Source organism: Protopterus annectens, chromosome 6.part0, assembly GCF_019279795.1.
Source record: "Protopterus annectens isolate FY-2018-M chromosome 6.part0, PAN1.0, whole genome shotgun sequence".
NCBI lineage: Eukaryota > Metazoa > Chordata > Ceratodontiformes > Protopteridae > Protopterus > Protopterus annectens.
The window spans coordinates 581919215-581945071 of NC_056737.1; the positions used below are offsets into that span (position 1 = coordinate 581919215).

The window sequence follows — 25857 nt, forward strand, 5'->3', positions numbered from 1 at the left end:
GTAGAAATCCTAAAAGATCAAAAACCCAGAAGAGTGAAATTCAAAATCTCGCATTTCGGAGATGTTGAATTAGGAGTTCTGGTGTTGCATTGTGTTCATGGATTCAGCTAAGTGTTTATGCTTTAAGGGTTTGGGGTAGGGGCTGTAGTGTGTGTTTGTGTGTTTTGTTACTGTGATGTGTGTGTGTGCAAGGAGAATGTAGCTTGTGTGGTGGTGTTTCATGTGTTTGTGTATGTAGTGCAACCTTGGAGTTAGTATATTTTAGTAGGGAGTGCACATGGGGAGGTGCAGAGAGGCTTGCCCCCCTGTTTGTATGTAGGATAGAGTTGCGTGTGGGGAGGAAGGTATGTGTAGTATAGAAGTTGTGATTTTGAATTTTGCGCTTCTGGGTTTTCGATCTTTTAGGATTTCCACTTAAGGGGCTCGAGATTCTAAAATTCAATATTTCAGAATTTCGAGCATGTATAGTGAATACACACACACACACACACACACACACACACACACACATATATATATGTGTGTGTGTGTGTGTATAAGATATATATATATATATATATATATATATATATATATATATATATGTATATATATGGTCTATATTAGATGAACGAACGTTCATTTTAGTGAACTCTCACATGAGCGAATTTTGCGGAACTCAAAACCGCAATTGTGAAATTGTGGTACAGTGAGGATGGGAATATTTGCCCTTTCCTCACTGTAGTGCAATCTCGGAGTTGGAATATATATTTGGGGGTTGGGGGGGGCAGAGCCCCCTACAGTTGCAGTTTTGAGTATATGGATATTCGCTCATGTGAGCATTCGCTAAGATGAACTTTATCTATGAAGTATGCGTCTATGGTATCTCGAAGTATTCACTCTAACACAGAGAGAAATCAGAGCTAGTTGTTGTGGCTTTCGGCTTTTCCACAGTGGAACTCCGGTCCACTAATGATTGGAAGTAGATTTTTACGTGCCGAGTTGCCGGCCCTGACGCACAACCTTCAATGAAGGTATGCCCATTCATGCATGTCTCCACACAGAAGATGCTCTAGCTGAGAATCGAACAGGACAACGTCTTACTGTGAGGCTGCAATGCTACCACAGCACCATCACCGCAGTAGAAATCAGAGCTAGTATATGTAATAAAAAGCAGTGGGGGGAGCACAACTAATTGCACTCAAAAACTGTAATAAGTTTCATAATTTACTCTTTTGCTATTGAAATCAAGTTTTATTTTTCACACATCTGGAGTTTGCACAGTCTGTGCTTGCTGTTGTAATAGGAACAAGGTTTCCACTGTTAAAAAAATAGTTATATTCAAAGCTATGCATGCAGTCTTATTTTTCCATTGTGCTTACGTGCTAAAGATAATCTACAGAATCTAGATATTATTTTATATTTTGTTTTGTTAATTATATGGTTTTGTTTTACTGTTATAGTCAACAAACTGGTTCTCTTTAGAAGAAAAGGAGAGAAGCCATGTTTGTAATTTTCATTAGTAGTTTTGTAACATGGATTAAATTATCTAAAATTAATGTAGCAATGAAGATTTGGGTCTGTAGAGTGGGTGGCCTGTTTTCCAGTGCTTCCAGTTAGGTGAAAAAGTTCATAGAACTAAAGAGAGCTCACCCTTCCAGAACATATATGAGACCGTGTGTTCAGATAAGGCTTCTAGTCTATCAAAGTATCTAACATTACTAAAACCTTAGAAGTTTTAATGAGGAAATATTGAGATTTCTTGAGTTGGTTTTGTGCTTACTGAGGTACATGCTGAAGGGAGCATTTTATCCAGTGATGGTCATAATAAGGAAGTTACATATAACCTCTCAGGACCTTGAAACATTACAACAAAGAATATGTTGTGCAAGGCAAAATTAATTTCTAACAGTTATAGAGATGTGGTGCTTAAACAGGAGTTTATCAGTATAGGTGCACAACTCACTGATGACTGGGTACAAATTTAACTTGACTGTTATGTATGTGATATTCAGTGGTGATTCTTGATTTACAAATGGAATCTATGTTTTATTTATTGACTTTAAACTTAAATCCATGATTATCACAAGAAACATTTGTTTGGTCCAGCTTTTGATGGAGATTCTGAGTATCAGAATAGGATTTGGGAACTACCCACAGTTTGCAGTCATCAAAAGACTTGATTAATCATAATCTTTTGATTTCAGTTTTTCCTTTGAACTCCTTCACCTCTACAGGTTTGGAGGATAAGCAAACACCGGTTTCAAGATTTGAACCTATACCATCAAAGTAACAATATCTTTTGACACGACAGGTACCTAATGTTTTGTATCCCCCATTTTTAGAATAGGCTACCCTCGTATATCAGAGTACTTGCCTGGCATCGTTTATAACCAGTCTGGTTGATTGAAAGGATGATCTAAAATTTTCAGCTGGAATTTGTTTATATAGTGTTCACCTATGAATGTATACATTGTGCATCTGATAGATTCTGACACTCAGCCAGCATGATGACATTTCCTATTATTAGTTACATCGTGATTGTATATGAAACTGAGTGGTAAAGAAAAGAGAGTAAGCAAAATGTATTTGTAACTATTTAAACAAGGATAATCCCTGAAAATGTTGATGCTCTTTCAGAACAATTCAAATGTTTTGTGGCGCTAGACATAGTTCAAATCACAAAAATGCTGCGTCTCACGAATACAGGCATTCAGCCAGCAGGATCACCTTACCTGATATTATTGAACTTATAATCATCCATGAAACTAATGTGCTGAAGAACAGAGTATGTGTTTCTATAAATGACTATTCAAACATTCAAATCTCAAGCCAGTTGGGTAAACTTAGCTTTTGTGCTGCGAGCCAGACATCTTAACACTGAACTACTTTGCTGCTGCATTTCTAACTTTCATGTGAACTCGGTCTTAAAAGTAGTGTGTGCGAGATGTGACTCATGCAAACTTCAGCAGACATTCTGCAGTAAGATGCTTGAAAGCTCTTATAATACCAACTCTGGCCTTGGTGTGTTTCATTTTGTAGGTATATTTTTTCAGTGCTTTAGGATGTTGAATTGTACTGCTGGTGATGTATAAGTTTTGTAAAGAAATGCCTTTGCATTCTGTAGCACATAACCTTCAGTCATTCATGCTGGCAATGTTGGGTGCATCTTTTGGGGACAGCTTCCTGTCACTTGCAGTCAGTAAAACTTTCTATTATTTATAGTTTAGAACTCACATCTGAAACCTTTTTGTTTTATTGTACAGGAAAGTAGCATCATGCTGAATATTAGCTGTGTACTTCAGACGTGAGCAGTTGAACTGTAACAGAGAATTGCTGTACATATTTTATCTCATTTTTGTATTATGTTTTTTAAAAGCATTTTAAGTCTAACATTTTCTGACTAAGATTATGGAAATATTTTAAACCACAGGCATCTGTTTTTACTTAAGAAGTCAATTAATCGTAGAATGTATTTCTCAACAGCCTTTGTTATATCTGTATTCTACTTTCTCTCTTTTAGCCTCTCCCTCCATTAAGCTTTTAGTGGATGATCCCATAGTTGTAAATCCTGGAGAAGCCATTACCTTGGTCTGTGTAACCACAGGAGGAGAACCTACACCTACTCTAACTTGGGTTAAAACCAATGGAATGCTACCAAAAAAGGCTGTACTGAATGGAGGAACATTAACCATCCCTGCTGTGACATCAGAAGACGCTGGGATCTATAATTGTATCGCAAATAACAATGTTGGAAATCCTGCAAAAAAGTCAACTACCATTATTGTGAGAGGTAATGCCACCTTCATTGTATTCATTTGCAGTTTAAATTCTACATATAAAGTTATGTTGAAAAATGTAACAATTATATACATATCACTAGTGACAGAATTTGTAAGATGGGCAAAAAAAAAAAAATTACAACTTGCTGTCTTACAGTTAAAAACAGGTTTCCCACAGGGCTATATAAAATGTAGTTCTACCATATTTTTAACTGGACACACACACACACACACACACACACATATATATATATATATATATATATATATATATATATATTTTTTTTTTTTTTTTTTTAAAGAATACAGAGCAAATTTGTTGATTATACATTGTCTCAATTGTAATTAATAAAATACTAAACAATGTTAAATCTCAAAGTTTATCTTAAAGCTATTTGCACTATATGCAAAGCATTTATAGTGTTTTAATTATTAATAAACTAAGTTTGCGGACTATTGCAAAAGTCATTTGTATTTCTGATTTAAGCCCATAGAACATTACTTATATATTTGTATAGTTAGCTTGTGCTAAAATTTATATTTTATCACTTATGATTTTGTTCTACTTTTCAAATAGCACTTTTATCATATACTAACATTGTTGCAATCTCCAAAATCATGGAATGACCAGACTTCCATTTTCTTGTAATTATTTTCCTTCCTTTTACTAGTGAACATCAAAGAAGAGAGCATTGATCATTTTATTGCATAGCAAAATTGGAATATTGTTTAATAATAATCCTTTAGATAATACACATGTATTTTTCTACAGTGATTGTAAAAATGACTGAAGAGATTTTTTTTAAACTCAGGTTATGATATGCATTCATAAAAAGTATGATCCCAGTCAGCCTTAGTTTCCAAATTGCATTTGCAACATAGACTGTTAGACTTTATAATTTACCCTATATTATCTGGCATATAAAGGTGCTGCATGTAACCTTTCATGAAAAAATCATCCAAAAGGAAGAAAGGAGTGTTTTTGCAACTGACTTTCAAATCAGGTAGACAAAATTCAATGAAGTGTAAATATCTGATTTGCCCAGAGCCAACTATGCCCATCTCTTTAAACATCAGTGATGCAGTGACAGAACAGATTCATTCTTTGGTAGCAGTGCACTTTAAAACAAACTGGTACGGAATACGAATGATTAATAATTTGCTGGTTATTGTCTTAAAGAAATGATTGTGGAGATGTTGCCCGTTGTGAAATTAATGAGGCCTTTAATAGATGCAGCCATTATATCTTGATATTATTAGATATGTCACTAGAAATGTAATTAGAGTTCTAACTCATAAATCCTCCGTTTGTGTGCACCATGCTTTCAGTGTAAGATAAAACATTCATCTTCAAGGGCTCCTAAGTGGCAACTGCATGCAGAAGAATAGAGAACACTTGTGATGTTCAGTATCGTAAACTGCAAAATTGTTGTGGCCTATTATATTCCAGTGGATAAAGCAAAAAACACGAGTGATTTTTAATCTGTTAAAGGAAAATGTATCCTTTCTGACATATGTTAGAAATTAATTTTGTGTTTAATAGACAATTGAAAGACTAAGGTAAGAATGAACACAAATGTTGTTCATGTGTCTAAACAAGGACATTAGGAAAATAATGTAGTTTGCTGAGATTTAGTTACAACAGAATTAATGTATGCTGAGATGTATTTCTCGTAATACATGTAAGACTGGTTTTAATGATAGCATTTCAGTTTTAAGTTTGGCTGTCATCATCTCAGTTAAAAACTGTAATGGCATATGTACTCTAAATTTCATAGCTCAATAAAGCAGTGGAAACACCAGCTAAACAGATTTTAAAAATATAATTCATCAGATGTTTTAATGTATGATTTCTGCAGAAACTGGATCATTAGATAGTTGCATATCTAAATCACTCAGGAACATTGCACCTATTTGTACGTGTCTTAATGTGATGGGCTTAGAAGAATGATTTATAGGCTGAACTATGGTGAAAGATACCAAAATGCTGACTGTTTAGTTAAGCAACCTAGTTGTAATTAACAGCAGTAACTGTTGTATGTTACAGTATTAATGAATGCGATGCAATAGGCGTAGACCAGGTGTATGAACGTATAAATGCTAAGTATTGTACATATATTTATCAAGGTTATCTACTTGATAACATCTGCATTGACTGCTGTCAATTTATTATGCCATATTGATAACCAAAATAACAGGATCATATCTGTGTGAAAAATTAATACTTGCTTTAATTCAAATAATCATCCTTCATCATGGACAGCATAAATGAATTGTCTCTCAATCTTCAACCTATTCTTCTCTCTCTCTCTGTCGCTCTCATGTATGTATATCTATATATATCTATATATATATCTATATATATATATATATATATATATATATATATATATATATATATATAGATATACACAGTGGATATAAAAGTGTACACGCTCCTGTTAAAATGCCAGGTTTTTGTGATATAAAAATGAGACCGCAATAAATCATTTCAAAACTTTCCCCACCTTTAATGTGACCTATATCCTGTACAATTCGATCGAAAAATAAACAAATCTGTTAGGGGAAAAATATAAAAAATAAAAATCGTACAATAATCTGGTTGCATAAGTGTGCACACCCTTAAACTAATACTTTGTTGAATCACCTTTTGGTTTAATTACAACATTCAGTCTTCTTGGGTAGGAGTCTGTCAGCATGGGGACATCGCGAATGGTACAAATATCGGATGCTCACATGAGCAAAAAGGTACAAAAACAAACTTGCTATTGTGGGGGGATGTGCCCCGCACACCCCCTTTAAATATATATTCCAACTTTGAGGTCACACTACAGCGAGGAAAGGGCAAATATGCCATTCCTCACTGTACCGCAACACCAAAAAAATCAAGTTTGTTTATGTACCTTTTCGCTCATTTGAACGTTTGATATTTTTACCATTTTAGATGGTAATATAGACCCATTAGCATGGCACATCTTGACTTGGCAAAATTTGCCCACTCTTCCTTTCAAAAGAACTCCAAATCTGTCAGATTGTTAGGGCATCTCTTGGGCACAGATTTCTTCAGGTCACTCCACAGATTTTCTATTGGATTTAGGTCTGGCCTCTGGCTGGGTCACTCCAAAACTTTAATTTCTTCTAGTGAAGCCATTCTTTTGTTGATTTGGATGTATGCTTGGGGTCAGTGTCATGTTGAAAGGTGGAATTCCTCTTCATCTTCAGCTTTCTAGCAGGTGCCTGAAGGTTTTGGGTCAGAGGTGACTGGTATTTGGAACTGTTCATAATTCCCTCCAGCTTGACTAAAGCCCCAGTTCTAGCTGAAGAAAAGCAACCCCAATGCATACTTCCATCACCATGCTTCACCATGGGGATGGTGTTCCTTTGATGATGTGCAATGTTGTTTTTGCACCATACGTACCTTTTGGAATTGTGGCCAAAAAGTTCAACCTTGATCTCATCAGACCATAAGACATTTTCCCACATGCTTTCGGGAGACTTGATAGATTGTTTTGCAAATTTTAGCCTGGCCTGGATCTTTTTGTGTGTAAGACAAGACTTCTGACTTGCAACCCTACCCCATAGTCCAGACATATGGAGAATATGGGAGATTGTTGTTAGATATAGTACACAACCAGTACTTGCCAGAAATTCCTGCAGCTCCTTCAGTGTTGCTGTAAGTCTCTTGGCAGCCTCCCTGACCAGTTTTCATCTTGTTTTTTCATCAGTTTTGGAGGGAGGTCCAGTTCTTTGCAATGCCACTGTTGTCCCATATTTTCTCCACATTTTGATGACTCTCTTCACTGTGTTCCATGGTATATGCAGTGTGTGAAATTCTTTTGTACCCTTCTTCTGACTGATACCTTTCAACAATAAGATCCTGTTGATGCTTTGTAAGCTCTCTGCAAACAATGGCTTTTGCTGTAGCAGGCAACTGAGTAGAAGGGCCTCACTAAGATGGATGCTTGGTGTCAAAGCCATGGCCTCAAGCTCAATGCCAAAAAGTGCAGTGTCATCTCCTTTGGTAAAAACTGTGTACCCATGAACTACCACATAGGCAGCAATCTACTTGACAATGAATGTGTGATAAGAGACCTTGGGACCCAGGTGGACAGTAGTCTCTCCTTTGATAGTCACATCGCCACAGGAGTCAGGAAGTCCTTCTCCGTGGCACACCTCATCATAAAAGGGTTCTCATCCAGAAAAAAAAGGTCATTGTTCCCCTCTACTCGACACCCCTTAGACCCATTATAGAGTACAACGTCCCTTTTGGAAAGTACTTCACAAGATATCTGCAGCAGCTGGAAAGGCCACAGAAGTACCTCACAAAGAGGATTACTGGCCTCAAACAAATGCCCTACACTGACCGTCTCAAAAAACTCCACATTTACTCCTTAGCATATCGCCTACTCCAAGGTGATCTCTGCCTAACATATAAAGCTATGTCAAACCCGGAGCTGTTGGACATGCTACACCTAAATAGGTTCATAGGTTCATACTAGGCTATCTGCCCTGAGGCAATTATAAGCCTAGCCCGATTCTGTATGGCTTACACCACCCCTTGATTTGAGTATACTGTGCACTTTAAGGTTTAGTTTACTGTGCCTCTGTCTAATAGTGACACGGGAGTAATCCCTGGGACAAACCTACGATCCCCCATCCACCTATCGAGAAATTCCAATCCCTCCGAGCTACATGCTCTAGGGACCTAAACCTATTCATCACAATAAAGAGGACATGCTGGAGGGATAGACTGCTGTCCCAGAGACTTCCCATACTCTGGAACAGGCTACCCATCTATGTCAAGCAAAGTTCTTCATTAGCACTCTTCAAGAAAAATCTTGATGAGTGGATGCGAAATAGGAAATACACCCCAGGGATCACTTCTGTGTCTCTGCTCGATAGTGGCACAGGAAAATAACTTTCTTGGGCGGCGTAAGCCAGGGAACCTTATTGGCTAGGCTTACGTAGGCCCTTGGGATGATGGCTTAGTACCTACCTATGAACCTATGTCAGGAAAATCCTACTAGGACAGCTGAACTTTATTTGAGGTTAACCAGAGTCTCTTTAATTGATGGTAGGTGTGTACCCAAGAAGACTGTATGCTGTAATTAAATCAAAAGGTGCTTCAACAAAGCATTAGTTTAAGGGTGTGCACACTTATGCAACCAGCTTATTGTACTCTTTTTATTTTTTATATTTTTTCCCTAACAGATTTATTTGTTTTTCAAGTGAATTGTACAGGTTATAGGTCACATTAAAGGTGGAAAAAGTTTTTAAATGATTTATTGTAGTCTCATTTTTTATATCACAAAAACCTAGCATTTTAACAGGGGTGTGTACACTTTTTATATCCACTGTATATACATACATGTGTGTGTATGTGTATTTTATATATATATATATATATATATATATATATATATATATATATATATATATATATATATATATGTTTGTTTTTTTAGTCTGTCATGGGCAAGGATCCATCAAGCTGTACATGCACTCAAGTCATTGCAGCATGAGTTAGTCATAGTCCATGTAGGTGCAAATGAACGAAGCTGTACTTACATTCCCCAAGGATGATGCCACTTCACATCACCAAAAGATGATTGACATTAATAACTGGCTCAGTCTCTGCTGTCATTCTAGGAGAATACAATATTTATCAGCTTGAGAGGACATGGTTAACAAAGCACATTCCTTTGCCAAGGATGGTCTGCACCTGTCCCCTCTAGGCTTTTGAATATTGGCTAAAAACTTTGTTCTCCCCATAGATCCATTTTTAGACAATGTCAAATTGACAAATCTTCAAAAATAGCAAAATCTATCCAAGGAAGTGTAAAGGTGTTACTGCTTCATGTCAGGAATTTAAGCAAGAACCCCCTCAAGCTCTCCCTGGAGAATGCAGACATCTGTGCAGTTACTGACATATGGTTTAAAGCTGCAGAAAGTATCCTGGCAGTACATGGCTTCAGTGCCTTCCACACATTCAGACCAGCAACTGTGCAGGTAGGGATAAAGGTGGAGGTTTCTTAGCAAGGTACAGGTAACCCACTCTGTCATATCCTCTCTGATAAGGTCAGACCACAAACTAATATCCTTCCAAATAAAGATTAGTTCTATAAACCTAGTGAAACCTGTCACAGTTAGGAAATACTCCAAGCAGACTACTTTTTACCTAAATGATAACCTGTCAAAATTTCAAGTCCCTCCAAACCCTGATAAATCAGCAGCCTGTGTGGAAATAGTCACAGAAGCTTTGTGTGACCATATAAATGATTGCAGAGGGAGGGGCTCAGCCTACTAGAAGTAGGCCCAAATCTAACTTAAAAACAAATCACAATGGTGGAATCCAAATTAAACAAGTTGTACAACAAAAGAAAATAGTGATAGCTAAAATTAATAAATTTAACACCAAAAATAATAAAAACTCTACAACCAAACTAAATGGGTAAGTAAGAGGACAGATTAAGTCCACCAAAGCAAATTTTGAGGTAATGATAGCATCGCAAGCCAAGGACAACCATAGGGCCTTTTTCAGTTATGTCTGAAACCTCAAAAGCAGCAAACAACAGTGTGTTGAACTGCTGGTAAATGGAGCCACATTCACAGAACCATGAGATATAGCAAATCTTCTCTATGCCAAATTCATCTGCAACTTTACCCCCCTCATGCCCAGCCACCCCCAGGACATACCATCTAATATTACCCCTTCAACCTATCAGTAGAGAGCAGATCTTAAAGGCACTGTCTAAGGCCAAGAATACAGCTTCAGTAGGCCCCAGTATTATCCAAGGATGCCTGCTAAATAGCCTGAAATATGACCTGCCAAGGCCACTGGAGTCCCTATTCAACCATAGCCTCCAGACAGGCTTGGTGCCACATGAATGGAAGACCACAACACTCATCCCAGTACACAAGGATTGCCCTCAACAAGTCCAACTAAACTACAAACCAATTAGTCTGACTAGTCTCATATGTATAGTCATAGAAATAATTTATCATGGAAATGATTAAATACTGTACTGTAAACTGGCCATAAGTGTGTGTGTGCGTGCAAGTGTGTGGTATACAAGAACTACTGCGGCAAGTCTAGCCACCTGGTGTTGTAAACCTTGGCTCTAGATGATTGTCACTGTTGACATGACATGCAGACCCCATGTGCAAAAATGTGAAAAAAGCATGGGTGGATGGATTAACAATGACATTACGTAACTTACAGGTACTGGACCCGACCCATTTTGTCTTGTAAATGGCAAGTCATGTCTACTGAATCTGGTGGACTTCTTTGAGAGGGTCACCAAGGCAATGAATGAGGGCAAAATAGTGCATACTGCCTACCTTGCCTTAGCTAAGGCATTTGATGTCATGCCAACCCAGACATTGTAAAGAACAACTCATGGAATTAGGAATAAACCCTATGCAACCTGCTGAATATGCTTTTTAGGATCTGTTTCTCAGAACTCGAGGCCAATGTCAATGAGTTTACAGATGATTGCAAGCTGGGAGCAATCATAACCCCCCCCCCCCCCGCAAGATGCAAACATTTTACAGGCAGGTCTAACGCAAACAAATGACTGGCACCAAAGGCATTGCTTAAAACTCAAAGCCAAGAAATGCATAACAGTACCTTTTAGGAAGTTGGCCACCCCAAGAAACTGCCTCATCAGTAAAACCACCAGGGATTATAGGCAGGGATTTAGGGAGTCATGTAGACAGTAACATGGCTTTCGATCAATATACATCTAAGTTAGTAAGAAAATTATTCTGTGTCAGTCATCTTATACATAAGGGTATGGTATATAGGTCCAGAGAAGTTATCATGCCACTATACTCATCCCTCATCAGACCCATCATTTAGTATAATGCTCCCCTTGGTATATACTTGACCAAGCATATGAACCAAATGGAACATCCACAGAGGTTCCTCAGAAAAAAATACACTGCATAAACACAAGGCGCTCTACAGATTGACTCAAAGCCATATCTTGCACTTTGCTTCCTACAGACTGCTGAGAGGTGATTTATGCCTGGCATACAAGGCATTCTTGGATCCTGCCCTGATGAACCTTTTGCATATCCACCAAACAAACAGCACCAGAGCTATTAAATTTAAGGATTTAAACTTTGATTGTGACTTAAGTAGGACATGTTGAAGGGACAGGTATGTATCTCAGAGAATCCCCATTCTGTGGAGTAGGCTTTCCATCCATGTGAAGCAAAACCTTCCATAAACCTATTTAAGCACAACGACTTAAATAGGACATGTTGAACGGACAGGTATGTATCTCAGAGAATCCCCATTCTGTGGAGTAGGCTTTCCATCCATGTGAAGCAAATCCTTCCGTAAACCTATTTAAGCATAACCTCAACCAGTGGATGGAAAATCAGAAATTCACCCCGGTCTGACAAATATGTCTCTGATGGATACAGGCAGCAGTAAAGTCATGCACTAAACAACATGCACCCCTTAAAGCAACATGTAATACAAAATAGCCTGTGAGGATACATTTGGGTTGCATGACTAGGCTTATTAAGGCCCCAGTCATCATTAACCTAGTATAGAGCAATGGACAGGCACATTATAAAGTGATATAGTGATGGACCAAGAACAGACTCCTGTTACTCCATTATTCAGTTCTCAAATTCTTGACATTGTCCCACTCATGATAAACTTCCATTATCCCACCATTCAGCTATATAGCTATACAGTCCCTCAGTCTTTTTCCATCCCCCCAATCACTGAGGTTTTCCTGTCAAACTCCTGCAAGTGACTTTGATGTGATACTGCATCAAGAGGAAGCTACTGGGTATAAAGAGGGTCACCATGGTAGAACTGATGAGAAGGCTCTCTGAAGTGATTTTGGTCAGAACTGTTAGACTTGAGATTCTGTGCTCTGAATTTCAGCTGATGGCAACTATGCAAATCAGTAAATTATAATTAAAACAATGAACCTAGTATTAAATAGAATGGACTTGTAGATTTCTAATGTAAAGTTTATATAAAAGGTTATAATCTGCATATTAGAGGCCATCTTTTAGATGGGAAAAGTAGGTGACCTGACAAAAAGGTAATCTGCCACAGAGAAGCAAATGGTAAAATAAAAAAGGATAACCACTTTTGTTGTTATGATTTTTTTGTTTAATTAAACTATTAGACCAGATATATACATCTAAAGTAGCAAAATGACCGGGACAGGCAGAGACCTGGATATATTTCACCAGTTAAGAGGATAATTGGTTATGTTTTTTTGATGGTTCAGTCAGTATGATTATTTAATAAAAATTATTGCTTTCAACTGTTTTTACACAGAACTTCTCTGATACCTCTGTTTTGATTTTATTTTCAGGTCTCTGTCTGCCTGTTGTTCCCAAACCTGTGATTCCCCAGTCCAAAAACACCATAACCCTTATAGCCAATGCAACCAGTTTGTTGCATTGATCATAAATTTGTAAACCACTGAACCATCTCAGTAGTAAACAATATGGCACAAGTGTACTAATCCCAGGCTAAGCAATGAACACTCTTCACAATGACCATTAACAAACTCCTGTCAGTCGGAACACCTGAAGTTTCAAGTTATGTCCTTAACCCTCTCCCAGCCGAAGCCTAACAGCCTGCCAGTAATCCCATGTTTCATACAATCAGGTAAACCTCAACATCAGGCCAATATGTTGACAAATTAATTCTTATTATTTTACTTGCTTTGTTCAACATATACCTGGACACTAAATAATAGCTGCATAAAAGTGGTGGGGGGAGCAATTTCTTTCATGACTTGGTAAACTCTTACAGAAATCCCTGAAGGACTGAAGCCAGCAGGCTTTCTTAGTCTCATGTGCCCAAGAATTAAATAACAGCAAGTGCATCATGCTTTGTCAATCCTCCAACGCCCTGGTGAAATGGTATTGGGGTTTTATTGCACTCGGGAGACAGCTAATAAAATCTGGTTAACTGTAGGTGAGAAAGACTATCGGCTAAAATGCTGCAGCTCCTGGGGATATGCTTGGTAGAAAATATCAAACTAAGCTGCAAGTTGTACATATCTGAAAATCTCCGGAATAACAGTAGCCTGAGTGAATGAGATTTTTTGACAGGGATGCTGAGTACTGCTGGATTGTCAGAATGCAGGAAAAAAAACACCAGCCTGTTTTGAAATTAGCCTTGCCAGTCATTTAACACCCAAATGGGTATAAATTAAAAAAAAAGTAATGTCATTCATTGTCTTCTCAGCCCAAAGGACAGCCAAGGCATACCAAACCATTACCTTCTCAGATAGCTCCCCATATCACATCTGTTGTCAACATCTGTAAACTAGTGGAGGGCTTCTGAAGTTACTCATTCCTGCTGACAAAATGAAATCTAATGATAACCTGAGCAAAAAAAACTATGCCACAAATGCCATTCTTTAGTCTCTGTGATAGTCTCACCCTATGATGCTTTTGATGCCTGCCTTTCAAAAAATGTTACAGGAAACTACAGGAAGTTCTGTCTAGTGAAAACACCCTACACAGAGAAATCAGGAGACCCAAAAGCATATATACTCTTTTGGAGTCACATTGACAATTAAACACTTCCTGTCAGTGACAGCAGCCAATGGACAAAGTCATATGTATACAGCTGGCATGTCTTGTCTTAAATGTTTGTGATGAATATCTGAAGTTAGAATAAAAAAGCAGACAGTGCAGACCTGATTAGAAAAAAAAATCCTGCATTAATACTTATTTCAACGAAATACATTTGCTGTCTATTCGTTGGGTGAAAGGAACATTTGTAATTTGTTTGCTAAAACATGGAATGCCCAGAGGGTTCACTGGTTGTAATTTGACCTGTTTTGCCTTATATTTTAGCTCTTGTATGGTGTAATGGCAGAAGGAAGAACTGAATATTAATGTTGTTTAGTTAACCATGTGCTAGGTGCAGCCTGCTAATTATATATCTCAGCCAATAAGGATCTGTGACTTAGGTCTATATACTACTATACTTGTTTAATATACACTCTTTTCTCAACCTGTTTCCTCCTCTGTCTCTCACCCTCTCTGAACCTTACTACTTAACCACAATTTTCTCTCCTAATCTGCCCCTATGTTTGACTACATAACTTAACTGTTTATTGTATTAGTATTTTTGTTTTTCTTTCTTCTTCTTCACCTCTCTCCCTTTATTTTGTCTCCCCAGGTGGCTAAACCCTAACCAAAGAACTAAAGAACTGTCTCTCCAAGGCTCTTACCAAACCTGAGTGAAGTCTCTCTATGCTTTGTGCACAGACTGTATCCCTGACATCTAGAAAACTTTATAGTTTTCACTACTGTAGGTCAATCTATGCTATACTTAACTGTAGCTTACCTGATATTTTGCATGTTTGGTTTGCACATCACCAGAGATTTTACCACATCCCCCTTACTATTTGTATTATTTCTGCCACCTGCCACATCAGCACCTTCTGTTGCTTCCATTATCCCCCTGTACTTCCCTGCCCTTCTGACCAGTCAATACCCTACAATATATCTCCTTGACTGCCTTTTTTTTACTCTTGTTTCTTTCAACATTATTTAACTTTATTTGTACAACTCTAGCCTCTGCCTCCTCCACTCTTTCACTTATCTCTGCATGAAACTACATAGCATTAAACTCCTACAAGTATAGCCAAGGTAATCTCTGTACAACTAATACAACTTTCTGATCGTTTTCTTTTGCTTACTTGGTCTGCAGCAGCATCCTTGGTCTAGCCCGCTCCATTTGCCCTTTGGGCTTACTCCACTCTGCTACTCTACCCTACCCCCTTTTGCACCCACCCCTGACTACCCTAAATTTATGCTTCACACACACCTTTAGGCCCTGCCCCCAACTCCAATCAACCAATACCAACCTACCCTACCTCCAGTTAATCAATAACAGCCCATTCTATACCCTAATCTTTAACCCTTCCTTTTCCTCTGCTTTCTCTCTCTCTCAAGCTCTTACTCTCTAATTACTACTCACTCCACCCACTTCCGCATTCTCTCCCAAACCACAATTTCTTTCCTATTGCTCCTACTCCACCCATACTTCACACTTCCGCATTCTCTCCCAAACCACAATTTCTTTCCTATTGCTCCTACTCCACCCATACTTCACATCTTTAAATAATTTATCTCTTGCTCCTACTTTCTTTTCGTGTCCACTATCTACCTTAATACCACACTAATTTCTTCCATCAGGTCATCTCTGTAGTAGTTTCTCACCTATCTGTCTCACCTTTATCTTATCACAGCATGCTATTAAACTTCTTCTACCCCTTTTTCCTCATCCTCTCATGCTTATCTTCTCATCACACTAATCTAAATTTTGCATCACCATCCTCCACTCTCTCACAAGATACCCCATCCTACAATATTTCCCTATTCTTCCTAATCTCTCCCTCATGCTATAACACCTCCTACACTCTGTTCTACAAAATAAAATATTTCAACTATACTCTTATCTACCCCCAAATGTAAGGTAAAACCTTTTAACTACTACTGATATTACACTAACCCTAATCTTCTTTATTCAACCCTCCTGCTAGATGAAGATATCCAGCCCAATCCTGGTCCTTCCCCTACCACTACCCCCACTACCTCCAACTCACTTACAACTAATCAACATCCCTCCTCTCTAACAAAGAACATTTCTATCTACTCCATAAACTTACAAAGTCAAACAATAAAATAACTGAATTATATGCTTGGATAGCCCATCGTTCTCCTCACATCTTGACACCTTATGAAACTAGGCTCAAACCTCATATCTTTAATTCTGAAATCCTACCCCCTGGCTATAATATCTTCCATCTGGACAGACTAACCAAAAAAGGTGGAGGTGTTGCTATCCTGTACTCAGACCGACTCAACCTCTCCCCCGTCTCCCTCTCCCTCCCTGACTTCCATCCAGCCGAGCTTATCATTCTAAACTGTCACCTTAAGCAACACAAAAAATTTGTTATTGCTGCCATATGTATTCCTTCTGGCAACAATATACTTATTCTAGAATATATTCCATCTTGGATCTCTCAACATTTGCCCTACTAGACAATCATACTAGCAGATGTCAACATTGATTGAAATAAAATTACACAAAATTCTCCCTTTCTTAGTATCACTCTCTATGGTTTCAGTCAGCTTATAACAGCCCCACCCATATTAACAAAAACACCTCCTCAACTTTGGACTGGATACTTACATCCAGTCCTAAACACTACCACAATCCTACCACCATTACCACCTCCCTACCTTCATTCAAAGCTGCCCTCCCACTCCAACAAAACCCACCTCTATAGAGAATTCTGCAATCTATCTAGCTTTAATGAGGAAACTTTTAACTACCAACTCTCTCTAGTTAATTGGTCACACCTCTGTGATCTCCTCTAAATGATGCAGTTCTTGAGTTCAACAATACTTTCCTTAGCATTATGCACAAAATAAAGAGACCAAGTCTCACGATCCACTCTACAACAGAGACTTCTTCAGATAAACACTACAAAAACAGAAACAAATGCACTTTACCCAACAGTCTTATGTATACCACCCCTAACACAACACAATTAGCCTCTTAAAGTTGTAGGCACAATTATGTACAAAAAGATGCATATATTTCCCACCAATAAATACTAAACATAATACAAAAATCATTAAAAAAATGTTATTATTTTAGTTGCGTTAGGGGTGGTAAATATAAGATTGTTGGGTAAAGTGCATTTGTTTCTGTTTTTGTAGTGTTTATCTGAAGAAGTGTCTATTTATGTGACAAAAGCACTAATAAATACCCTTGGAGTGGATCATGAGACTTGGTCTCTTTCTTTTGTGCATAATTCTTAGTTGGTGAGCTGTGGTTCTTTATTACTACTTTTTTTTAGCATACTAAATACCCTTGCACCAGTTAGAAAAATGAGGGTCAAGACTAATCCGGTTCCCTGGCTCACCAAAGACACCCACTCTGTAATGAAACTTAGAGACAGTACTTGGAAGCAATGATTAAAATCAAAATACTCCTGTCTCCTCCTTGAGTACAAAGAATTAAGAAACCTTGCTAAAAACATATTATTCAGGACAAGAAATAATTCTGTCAGGAAGCCCCATCTACCCACAACTCCAACCCTAAAAACATTTGGCATACCATGAACAGAATTCTTCACCCAGGGAAGCCCACTACCCCTAACCCTTTCCCCAATCACACACCAATTGAAATTGCCACCTTACTTAACAATCACTTCATAGAATCCATCCATAAACTTACTCCTCCAGACCAAAATCAAACTCACTCCCCCACCACCTCCATCTCCTGCCCCACTACAGCCTTTTCCCTAAAATCCATCTCCACTGCCTACATAAGATCCCTCCTACTGAAACTTAAACCTTGCTCTCCCTCCTCTGACAACCTACCCCTACAATTTCTCAAACTTGCAGCTAATACTATTGCATATCCCAATCTCTATCCTTGTAACCTTCTCAATTAATGAAACCACTGTCCCTGACATCTGGAAATACTTCTATACTATTCATCTTTACAAAGTAGGTAACTCCATAGATCCTTCTTACTTTCAACTCATAGCCATCCTCTCCCCTCTTTCAAAAATCCTAGAGAAATTCATTCACAAACAACTCCTCAAATACTTACTTGAGGAAAACCTTCTGACCCCCTCCCAACATGGGTTCAGGCCTCATCACAGCACCTCCCCAGCCCTTCTATCCTTCCCCCAATCTGTAGCTGAGGCCAGAGACAGCAAAAAACTTTTTTCTTTATCTTTACAAGCATTTGACACCATCTCTCACCCTATGCTCCTATCTAAACTATCCTATCTCACTCTCTCCTCTTCCACTATTCTCTGGTTCTCTAGCTATCTTAGCAACAGACTACAATCTGTTAGATGGTAAACTTCCTGTTCTCCTTTCCTATCTGTTCAAACAGGAGTTCCTCAAGGATACATCTTAGGACCTGTACTCTTTAATATCTTCACAAATAATCTATGCTCTGCCTGCTGTACATCTTCACTGATTCAGTATGCAGATGACTCTACTCTTGTAACCTGCTCAAATAACCTCACTGACCTCCAAACCCTCATTCAGCATTCCTTCAACACCATTGAACACTGGTTGATTAACAACAAACTCATCCTTAACCCTAAAAAAACTAAATTACTTCTTTTCATTCCAAAAACTATGTCTCAACTCAATGCCTCCTTCTGTATCTCTTCCCTGGACAACACCATTATTCATGCCGACTCCCATACCAAACTCCAAGGTATCATAATAGACAACCACTAAAATTTGGGTCTGTATTAAATCAGCGAACGCAGATTTATTGACCTCATGTAAGTGAAAGCTTACAATCCCGAACACTTGGCACAGCGATTTTTTCCCAGGATAAAAAAATCGCTGTTCCACAAAAATAAATAAATAAATAAATGAAAACTTCAAAACATTACATAAAATGGGGGCTTTGCCCCCCCACACACGCCCTCGATGTGAGGGCTGTGTCCCCCACCCACCCTTACTTAAATATACCAACTCCGAGATCGCACTACAGTGAGGAAAATGGCAAAGTAATGGAGGCGGCCAAGCGATTTCTTTCTCAGGGAAAGAAATCGCTTATATTCTGTGTCACTATTTTGCTGTTTCGTGCTAGACGCATTTGAAGGATAGTATCTTCAATTATATAATAGCAACCCTAAAATTTGATCTTCACATTCAACACTGTATCAAAAAAAAAACTTGGTGTATTGTACAGGAACAAAAAATATCGATCCACTACCTCAAGGACTTCTCTTGCCCAAGCCTATCTCTTCCCTGCCTACTATACTCATCCCCTATATTTACCCACCTCCAAGCCAACTTTATAGCCAAGCTCGAACAAACCAACAACCAAATTCCTAGATTTGCCTGTAACCTCCCCTACAAATCTCACCACTGCCTCGCTCTTAAACAATTACATTGGCTTGAATTCCCTCAGCTATTCCAACTATCCCAGCTACAAATGACATATTCATTAATTTACAAGCCTTCATACTGTCCCTTTTTGCCCTCTCTTATATCCCTCTATACTTCTACACATACTCTCCATAGCTCAGAACAATTCCTACTCAACACCTAAAAACCAAACAAATCAAAAGGCAGATTGCTCTATAAATGCTCAATATCCCATGTTTGGAACAAACTTTCCAGTAATATACGTTCCATGAAACCTACCTCTCTCTCTTCAAAAAAGAACTGAAAAACTACCTTGCTAATTCACCATCCTGCTCTTGCCACTACTCCACCAAACTCACACTACCTATATATGGCCTTAACCTCCCCCCTTTTCCTAAAGGAAAAATTAGAAATACTATACAACCTCTCTATGTCTATTAAACAAGAGCAAGGAATTTCAAAGAAATGTTAGAAAGTAGACCAAGAAAAAAGCCCCAAGTTAACACAGGTACTTTTAAATGCAAAAGCTGCAATTTTTGTAAATATATTTCAGAGGGACCAGAGTTTGATATTGTAACCCAGAACAAGAGGTGGCATGTTCCAGGCATTTTCAATTGTAAATCTACCTGTGTGGTATATATGGCAAAATGCTCCACCTGTTTTTCGTTTTATATCGGGAAGACCAATAGGCAACTTAAAAACAGGGTGTATGAACATGATTATGCCATTAGAAAGAGAAATATGGACAATGCTCATTATAAGCACACTTTAAACAGTGTGGGTAACAATGACAGTGTTAAGTTTCATTTCACAGTTGTAGATCATGTTCCAGTGGATTTCAATGGAGACAGAGATGGGGAGCTAGATTTTAGAGAGTTCAAATGGCAGGTTCTTTTGGATGCATGCAGGGCACCAGGGCTTAACAATGGTGTCAACTATAAAGCTGTATTGAAAAGAAAAGCCTATTATAATAAATGTAAATCGTTTATATGCTTGTTAAAAATGAATGCATTATTTAGGATGTATTTTATACACACACACACACACACACACACATATATATATATATATATATATATATATATATATATATATATTAAGTTTTAAGAAAACTGAGATCTGATTGGTTTGATGTGTACTGATGTTGCTATAAAATGGGACAGTTTTTTAACAGTTTGTTCTGATGAAGGCCTAACTTTTGGGCTGAAAGCACTAAACCAGTGGATTAAAGTCTTTTTTTGTGCGACACAGTGCTTCACCATTACTTGTGGTTTTCCTTTTAATTTTACAAAAGTTACACAAGGTGTGAGACAAGTCTGCATTTTTTTCTTGAATTTTTTCTGTTACTTCCAAGATGTCTCAGATCAGTGGTGGTGGTGCTGCGGTAGCGTTGTCGCCTCACAGTAAGACGCTGTCCAGTTTGATTCTCAGAGCGTCTTCTGCGTGGAAACATGCGTGAATGGGAGTACCTTCGGAATGTTGTGCATCAGGGCTAGTAACTCGGCACGTAAAAATCAACTACCAATCATTAGCGGACCGGAGTTCCGCTGTGGCAACCCCTAACCGGGAAAAGCCGAAAGACTCAACAACTTGCAAGATGTCTCAGAGTGGAGCACTGCAGGAGGGAGACAGTTTGTTGAATGTGATTATTCATTCATTTCCCATGGATTCACAAGCTGCTGACAAAATTGTGGATGTGGAGTTGCCGTACCATCCAGATGAACAGAATTGTTTCTTGAGAGGTATGGTCAAGGATTTAATGGCAGCACCAGCAGTTATTACCATAGAGGCAGAGGACATTTCAGGAGTATCGGACTCCATGCCCAGAGTCATTCTTAACAAGGAATGGTTACTTAAGGGCTTAGAAGCTTCCCTTTTAAAATATAAAAAACTTCAGTGGGACATTGCTTTTTTGAAATACAGTCTGGATGTAAAACGGGTCCCTAAGGGTCTGCAGGTGCATAATACTCCCAATGGTATTTTTAGCAACACTTTAATTAACAAATGGCAAAAGATCTGTGAAGACACAGGTTTGGCATTCCTTAAAGTACTTAAGGAACACCATGAAGAAGAGGAGCATAAGCTTGCCAAGTGGATAGATGGACTTATAGATAACCTCAGTCTGGCTGCCTTACCAAAAGAAATTGATGATGTTCTAAGGTGAATACAGTTTAAAGTTGATGCCTTAGACAATTCTTTGTGGCAAAAGAAAGAAAAGAAAGTAAACAGGGATTGCAGGCAGTATAGAGAAAGGAAATGTAATTCCACCTTTAAACCGGCAGAATCAGCAAGCAATACTTCTGGTGAGCTGATGTCATCGCAGAATGTCGCAACAGGGGAGGAAGAAGCCGTTAGACAGAATGGAGGCTTTTACAATCAAGAAAACAACAGATATTCCAAGTCTTTTTTATCCCCTCGGTGCTCGAAGCATCTGCAGGAGAAAATAACAGTGCAAAATGGCCAATGGGAGACTGTGACACCAGGGAAGCAAAATGTACCACCAAGGAGGAATTTTAACAGCTACAACAATCCGACAGTGATGCAGATAGCCAAAACTTTGAATCAAGCCAGTGTTTACCCTCTATTTCGCAGAGGGAAAAAAAAATCAGGAATGGCATCAAACATACTGGTAATGCCTATGGATTTTAAAATATACAACCTGTCACACAGGGTTTTTACAGAAGCAGGGACTAATTTATTAAAGAAGGGCTTCAATTTTGTGCCCTCTAGAAGGGCGGACATTGTGGACACTGTTGTTAATTTAAAAACATACACCAGAAAACTGAATTTAAAGTTGTTAATGGGATGGCTAGAAAGGTGCTTGGTATCACATCTGGATAGAGGAAGGACGACAAGGAGACATGGTGGTGGAATGAGGAAGTACAGAAGAGTATACAGAGAAAGAGGTTGGCAAAGAAGAAGTGGGATTGTCAGAGAGATGAAGAAAGTTGACAGGAGTATAAGGAGATGAGGTGCATGGCAAAGAGAGAGGTGGCGAAGGCTAAGGATAAGGCATATGAAGAGGTGTATGAAAGGTTGGACACTAAGGAGGGAGAAAAGGACCTGTACCGATTGGCTAGACAGAGGGACCTAGCTAGGAAAGATGTGCAGCAGGTAAAGGTGATGAAGGATAATGTGGGAAACATACTCACAAGCGAGGAGAGTGTGTTGATCAGATGGAAAGAGTACTTTGAGGGGTTGATGAATGAAGAGAATGAGAGGGAGAGAAGGTTGGATGATGTAGGGATAGTGATTCATGAAGTACAATGGATTAGCAAGGAGGAAGTAAGGATAGCTATGAAGAGAATGAAGAATGGAAAGGCTGTTGGCCCAGATGACATACCTTTGGAAGCATGGAGGTGTTTAGGTGAAATGGCAGTGGAGTTTTTAACCAGATTGTTTAATGAAATCTTTGAAAATGAGAGGATGCCTGAGGAATGGAGAAAAAGTGTTTTGGTACCGATTTTTAAGAATAAGGGTGATGTGCAGAACTGTAGTAACTACAGAGGGATTAAACTGATCAGTCACAGCATGAAGTTATGGGAAAGAGTAGTGGAAGCAAGGTTAAGAAGGGACATGATTATTAGTGATCAGCAGTATGGTTTCATGCCAGGAAAGAGCACTACAGATGCGATCTTTGCTCTGAGTGTGTTGATGGAGAAGTACAGAGAATGTCGGAAGGAGTTGCATTGTGTTTTTGTAGACTTAGAGAAAGCATATGACAGGGTGCCTAGAGAGGAGTTGTGGTATTGTATGAGGAAGTCAGGAGTGTCAGAAAAGTATGTAAGAGTGGTACAGGATATGTACGAGGGTAGTGTGACAGCGGTGAGGTCTGCGATGGGAGTGACGGATGAGTTTAAGGTGGAGGTGGGGTTACATCAAGGATCAGCTCTGAGACCTTTCTTATTTGCAATGGTGATGGACAGGTTGACAGACGAGATCGGACAGGTTGACAGACGAGATCAGACAGGAGTCCCCATGGACTATGATGTTTGCAGATGACATTGTGATCTGTAGTGAGAATAGGGAACAGGTGGAGGAGACCCTGGAGAGATGGAGATATGCTCTAGAGAGAAGAGGAATGAAGGTCAGCAGGACTAAGACAAGGATATATGTGTGTGAATGAGATGGAGGATAGAGGAATGGTGAGGATGCAAGGAGTAGAGGTGGCAAAGGTGGATGAGTTTAAATACTTGGGGTTAGTAGTTCAGAGTAACGGTGAGTGTGGAAGAGAGGTGAACAAGAGAGTACAGGCAGGATGGAGTGGGTGGAGAAGAGTGTCAGGATTGATTTGTGACTGACGAGTACCTGTAAGAGTGAAAGGGAAGGTCTACAAGAGGGTAGTGAGACCAGCTATGTTGTATGGGTTGGAGACAGTGGCATTGACAAAAAGGCAGGAGTTTGAGCTGGATGTGGCAAAATTAAAGATGTTAAGATTTGCACTGGGTGTGACGAGAGTGGACAGGATTAGGAATAAGTATATTAGAGGGTCAGCCCAGGTTGGAAGGTTTGGAGACAAAGCCAGAGAGGCACGATTATGTTGGTCTGGACATGTGCTGAGGAGGGATGCTGAGTATATTGGGAAAAAGATGCTAAGGATGAAGCTACCAGGTAACAGGAAAAGAGGAAGGCCTAAGATAAGGTTTATGGATGTGATGAGAGAACGGGAACAGCCGAAAGAAGATGGTGATGAATGGGAAATCAAGAAGGTAAACAAAAGGGTGATTTTGTTACACCTAGCACTTATAACCCACCCCTGCACCCTGCATTAAAAGCATTTGAGGATTTATGTGAAACAGAAATTAGGGATTTGTTAAACAAAAGAAGTAAGAGAAAATTTTATAATGTGACTGCAGAAGAGCAAATGATTTTCAATTCTATTAAGGATGATATTTCTGTCAGGGTTATGCATGCGGACAAAGGGGGTTCAATGGTCATAGTGAATTCTGATGATTATGTGAAGGGGATGCAATTTTTATTAGCAGATGAAACTACATATAAAAAAGTTTCCAAAGGTGATGTCCTAAAAGCTTACAAAAGAATAGATTCTTGGCTTTGTGAAGCTTTAGCAGAATTTTTAATTTCCAGGAATATGTATGAGTTTTTTGTAGTAGACAAACCCAAAATAGGGCATCTCTTTGGAATTCCAAAGATAAACAAGGATGGTCATTGTCCCCCTTACAGGCCTATAGTTTCCTCACCAGCATCGAAGTTAGAGCCATGTTCTAAGTTTATGGACAGAACTCTGCTTGAGGTAGTGCAGAAGACAGAATCCTTTATTAGGGATTCTTTTGATTGTTTTAAGCAAAATCAAGAAAATTAAGGTTGAAGCTGGTGATTTGTTAGTGACAGTCGATGTGGTATCTTTATACACCTGCAGTCCCCGTGATTTGGGTTTAGAGTGGGCTGGGAATTTGTTAATTAACAGTGGAGAATATGAATTAGAAAAGTGTAGGTTCATGTTGGAATGCATGGACAACATTATTTCATACAATTACTTCATGTTTGACAATGAATATTTTTTGCAAATCAAGGGTGTGGCGATGGGTGCCAGGATGGCTCCCAATTATGCCAACTTAGTTTTGGCTTACTGGAAAAACAACATCATGTCCAAGTTCACCAATAGACACAAAATTGTGAGTTACCATCATTTTATTGATGATTTGTTTTTATTTGGAGAGGAACACCAACTGAGCTCTTGCTGTTTATGAAGACGTGAACAGCAGCACCTCTTTTTTGCATTTTCCTGGTAGCTGGGACAATTTTAAGATTTGTTTTTTAGATTTAGAGGTTATTAAAGAGGAAGTTAAGTTTTTTGGGGGTCCAGCATCAGTTATAAAAATGTAGCAAGTAATGGTCTTTTGAGTTATTCTAGTATGCATCCCACGTATGTGAAATACAACATTATAAAGGGGCAGTTAGCAAGACTTAAGAGACTTACAATTGACGAAGCACAGTTAGATCTATTAGTGCAGGAACTGCATTTTAGATTTAAAACCAGAGGGTACCCTTCAAAAATTGTGCATGACATTATTAGTACAAACAAAAAGGAGGGGCTGAGGGGAAACACACAGGACAAGATTGGGTTACATCAATGTTGCTAACCTTTAACATAGACAGCAAAGAAATAAAAAAAATAGTGTCCAACAACTGGAGAATATTAGTTTCTAAC

At 38.6% G+C, this 25857-nt stretch overlaps 1 protein-coding gene across 1 annotated transcript in view; it reads left to right on the forward strand.

Annotated features, from left to right (window-relative positions):
* Positions 1–25857, forward strand: part of MDGA2 (MAM domain containing glycosylphosphatidylinositol anchor 2) — a 4933289-nt gene that overhangs the window by 2271652 nt on the left and 2635780 nt on the right. Inside the window, exon 6 of the mRNA XM_044074257.1 lies at positions 3503–3772. Within this exon, the coding sequence (XP_043930192.1) occupies positions 3503–3772 (270 nt within the window). The remainder of the gene's footprint in view (positions 1–3502; positions 3773–25857) is intronic.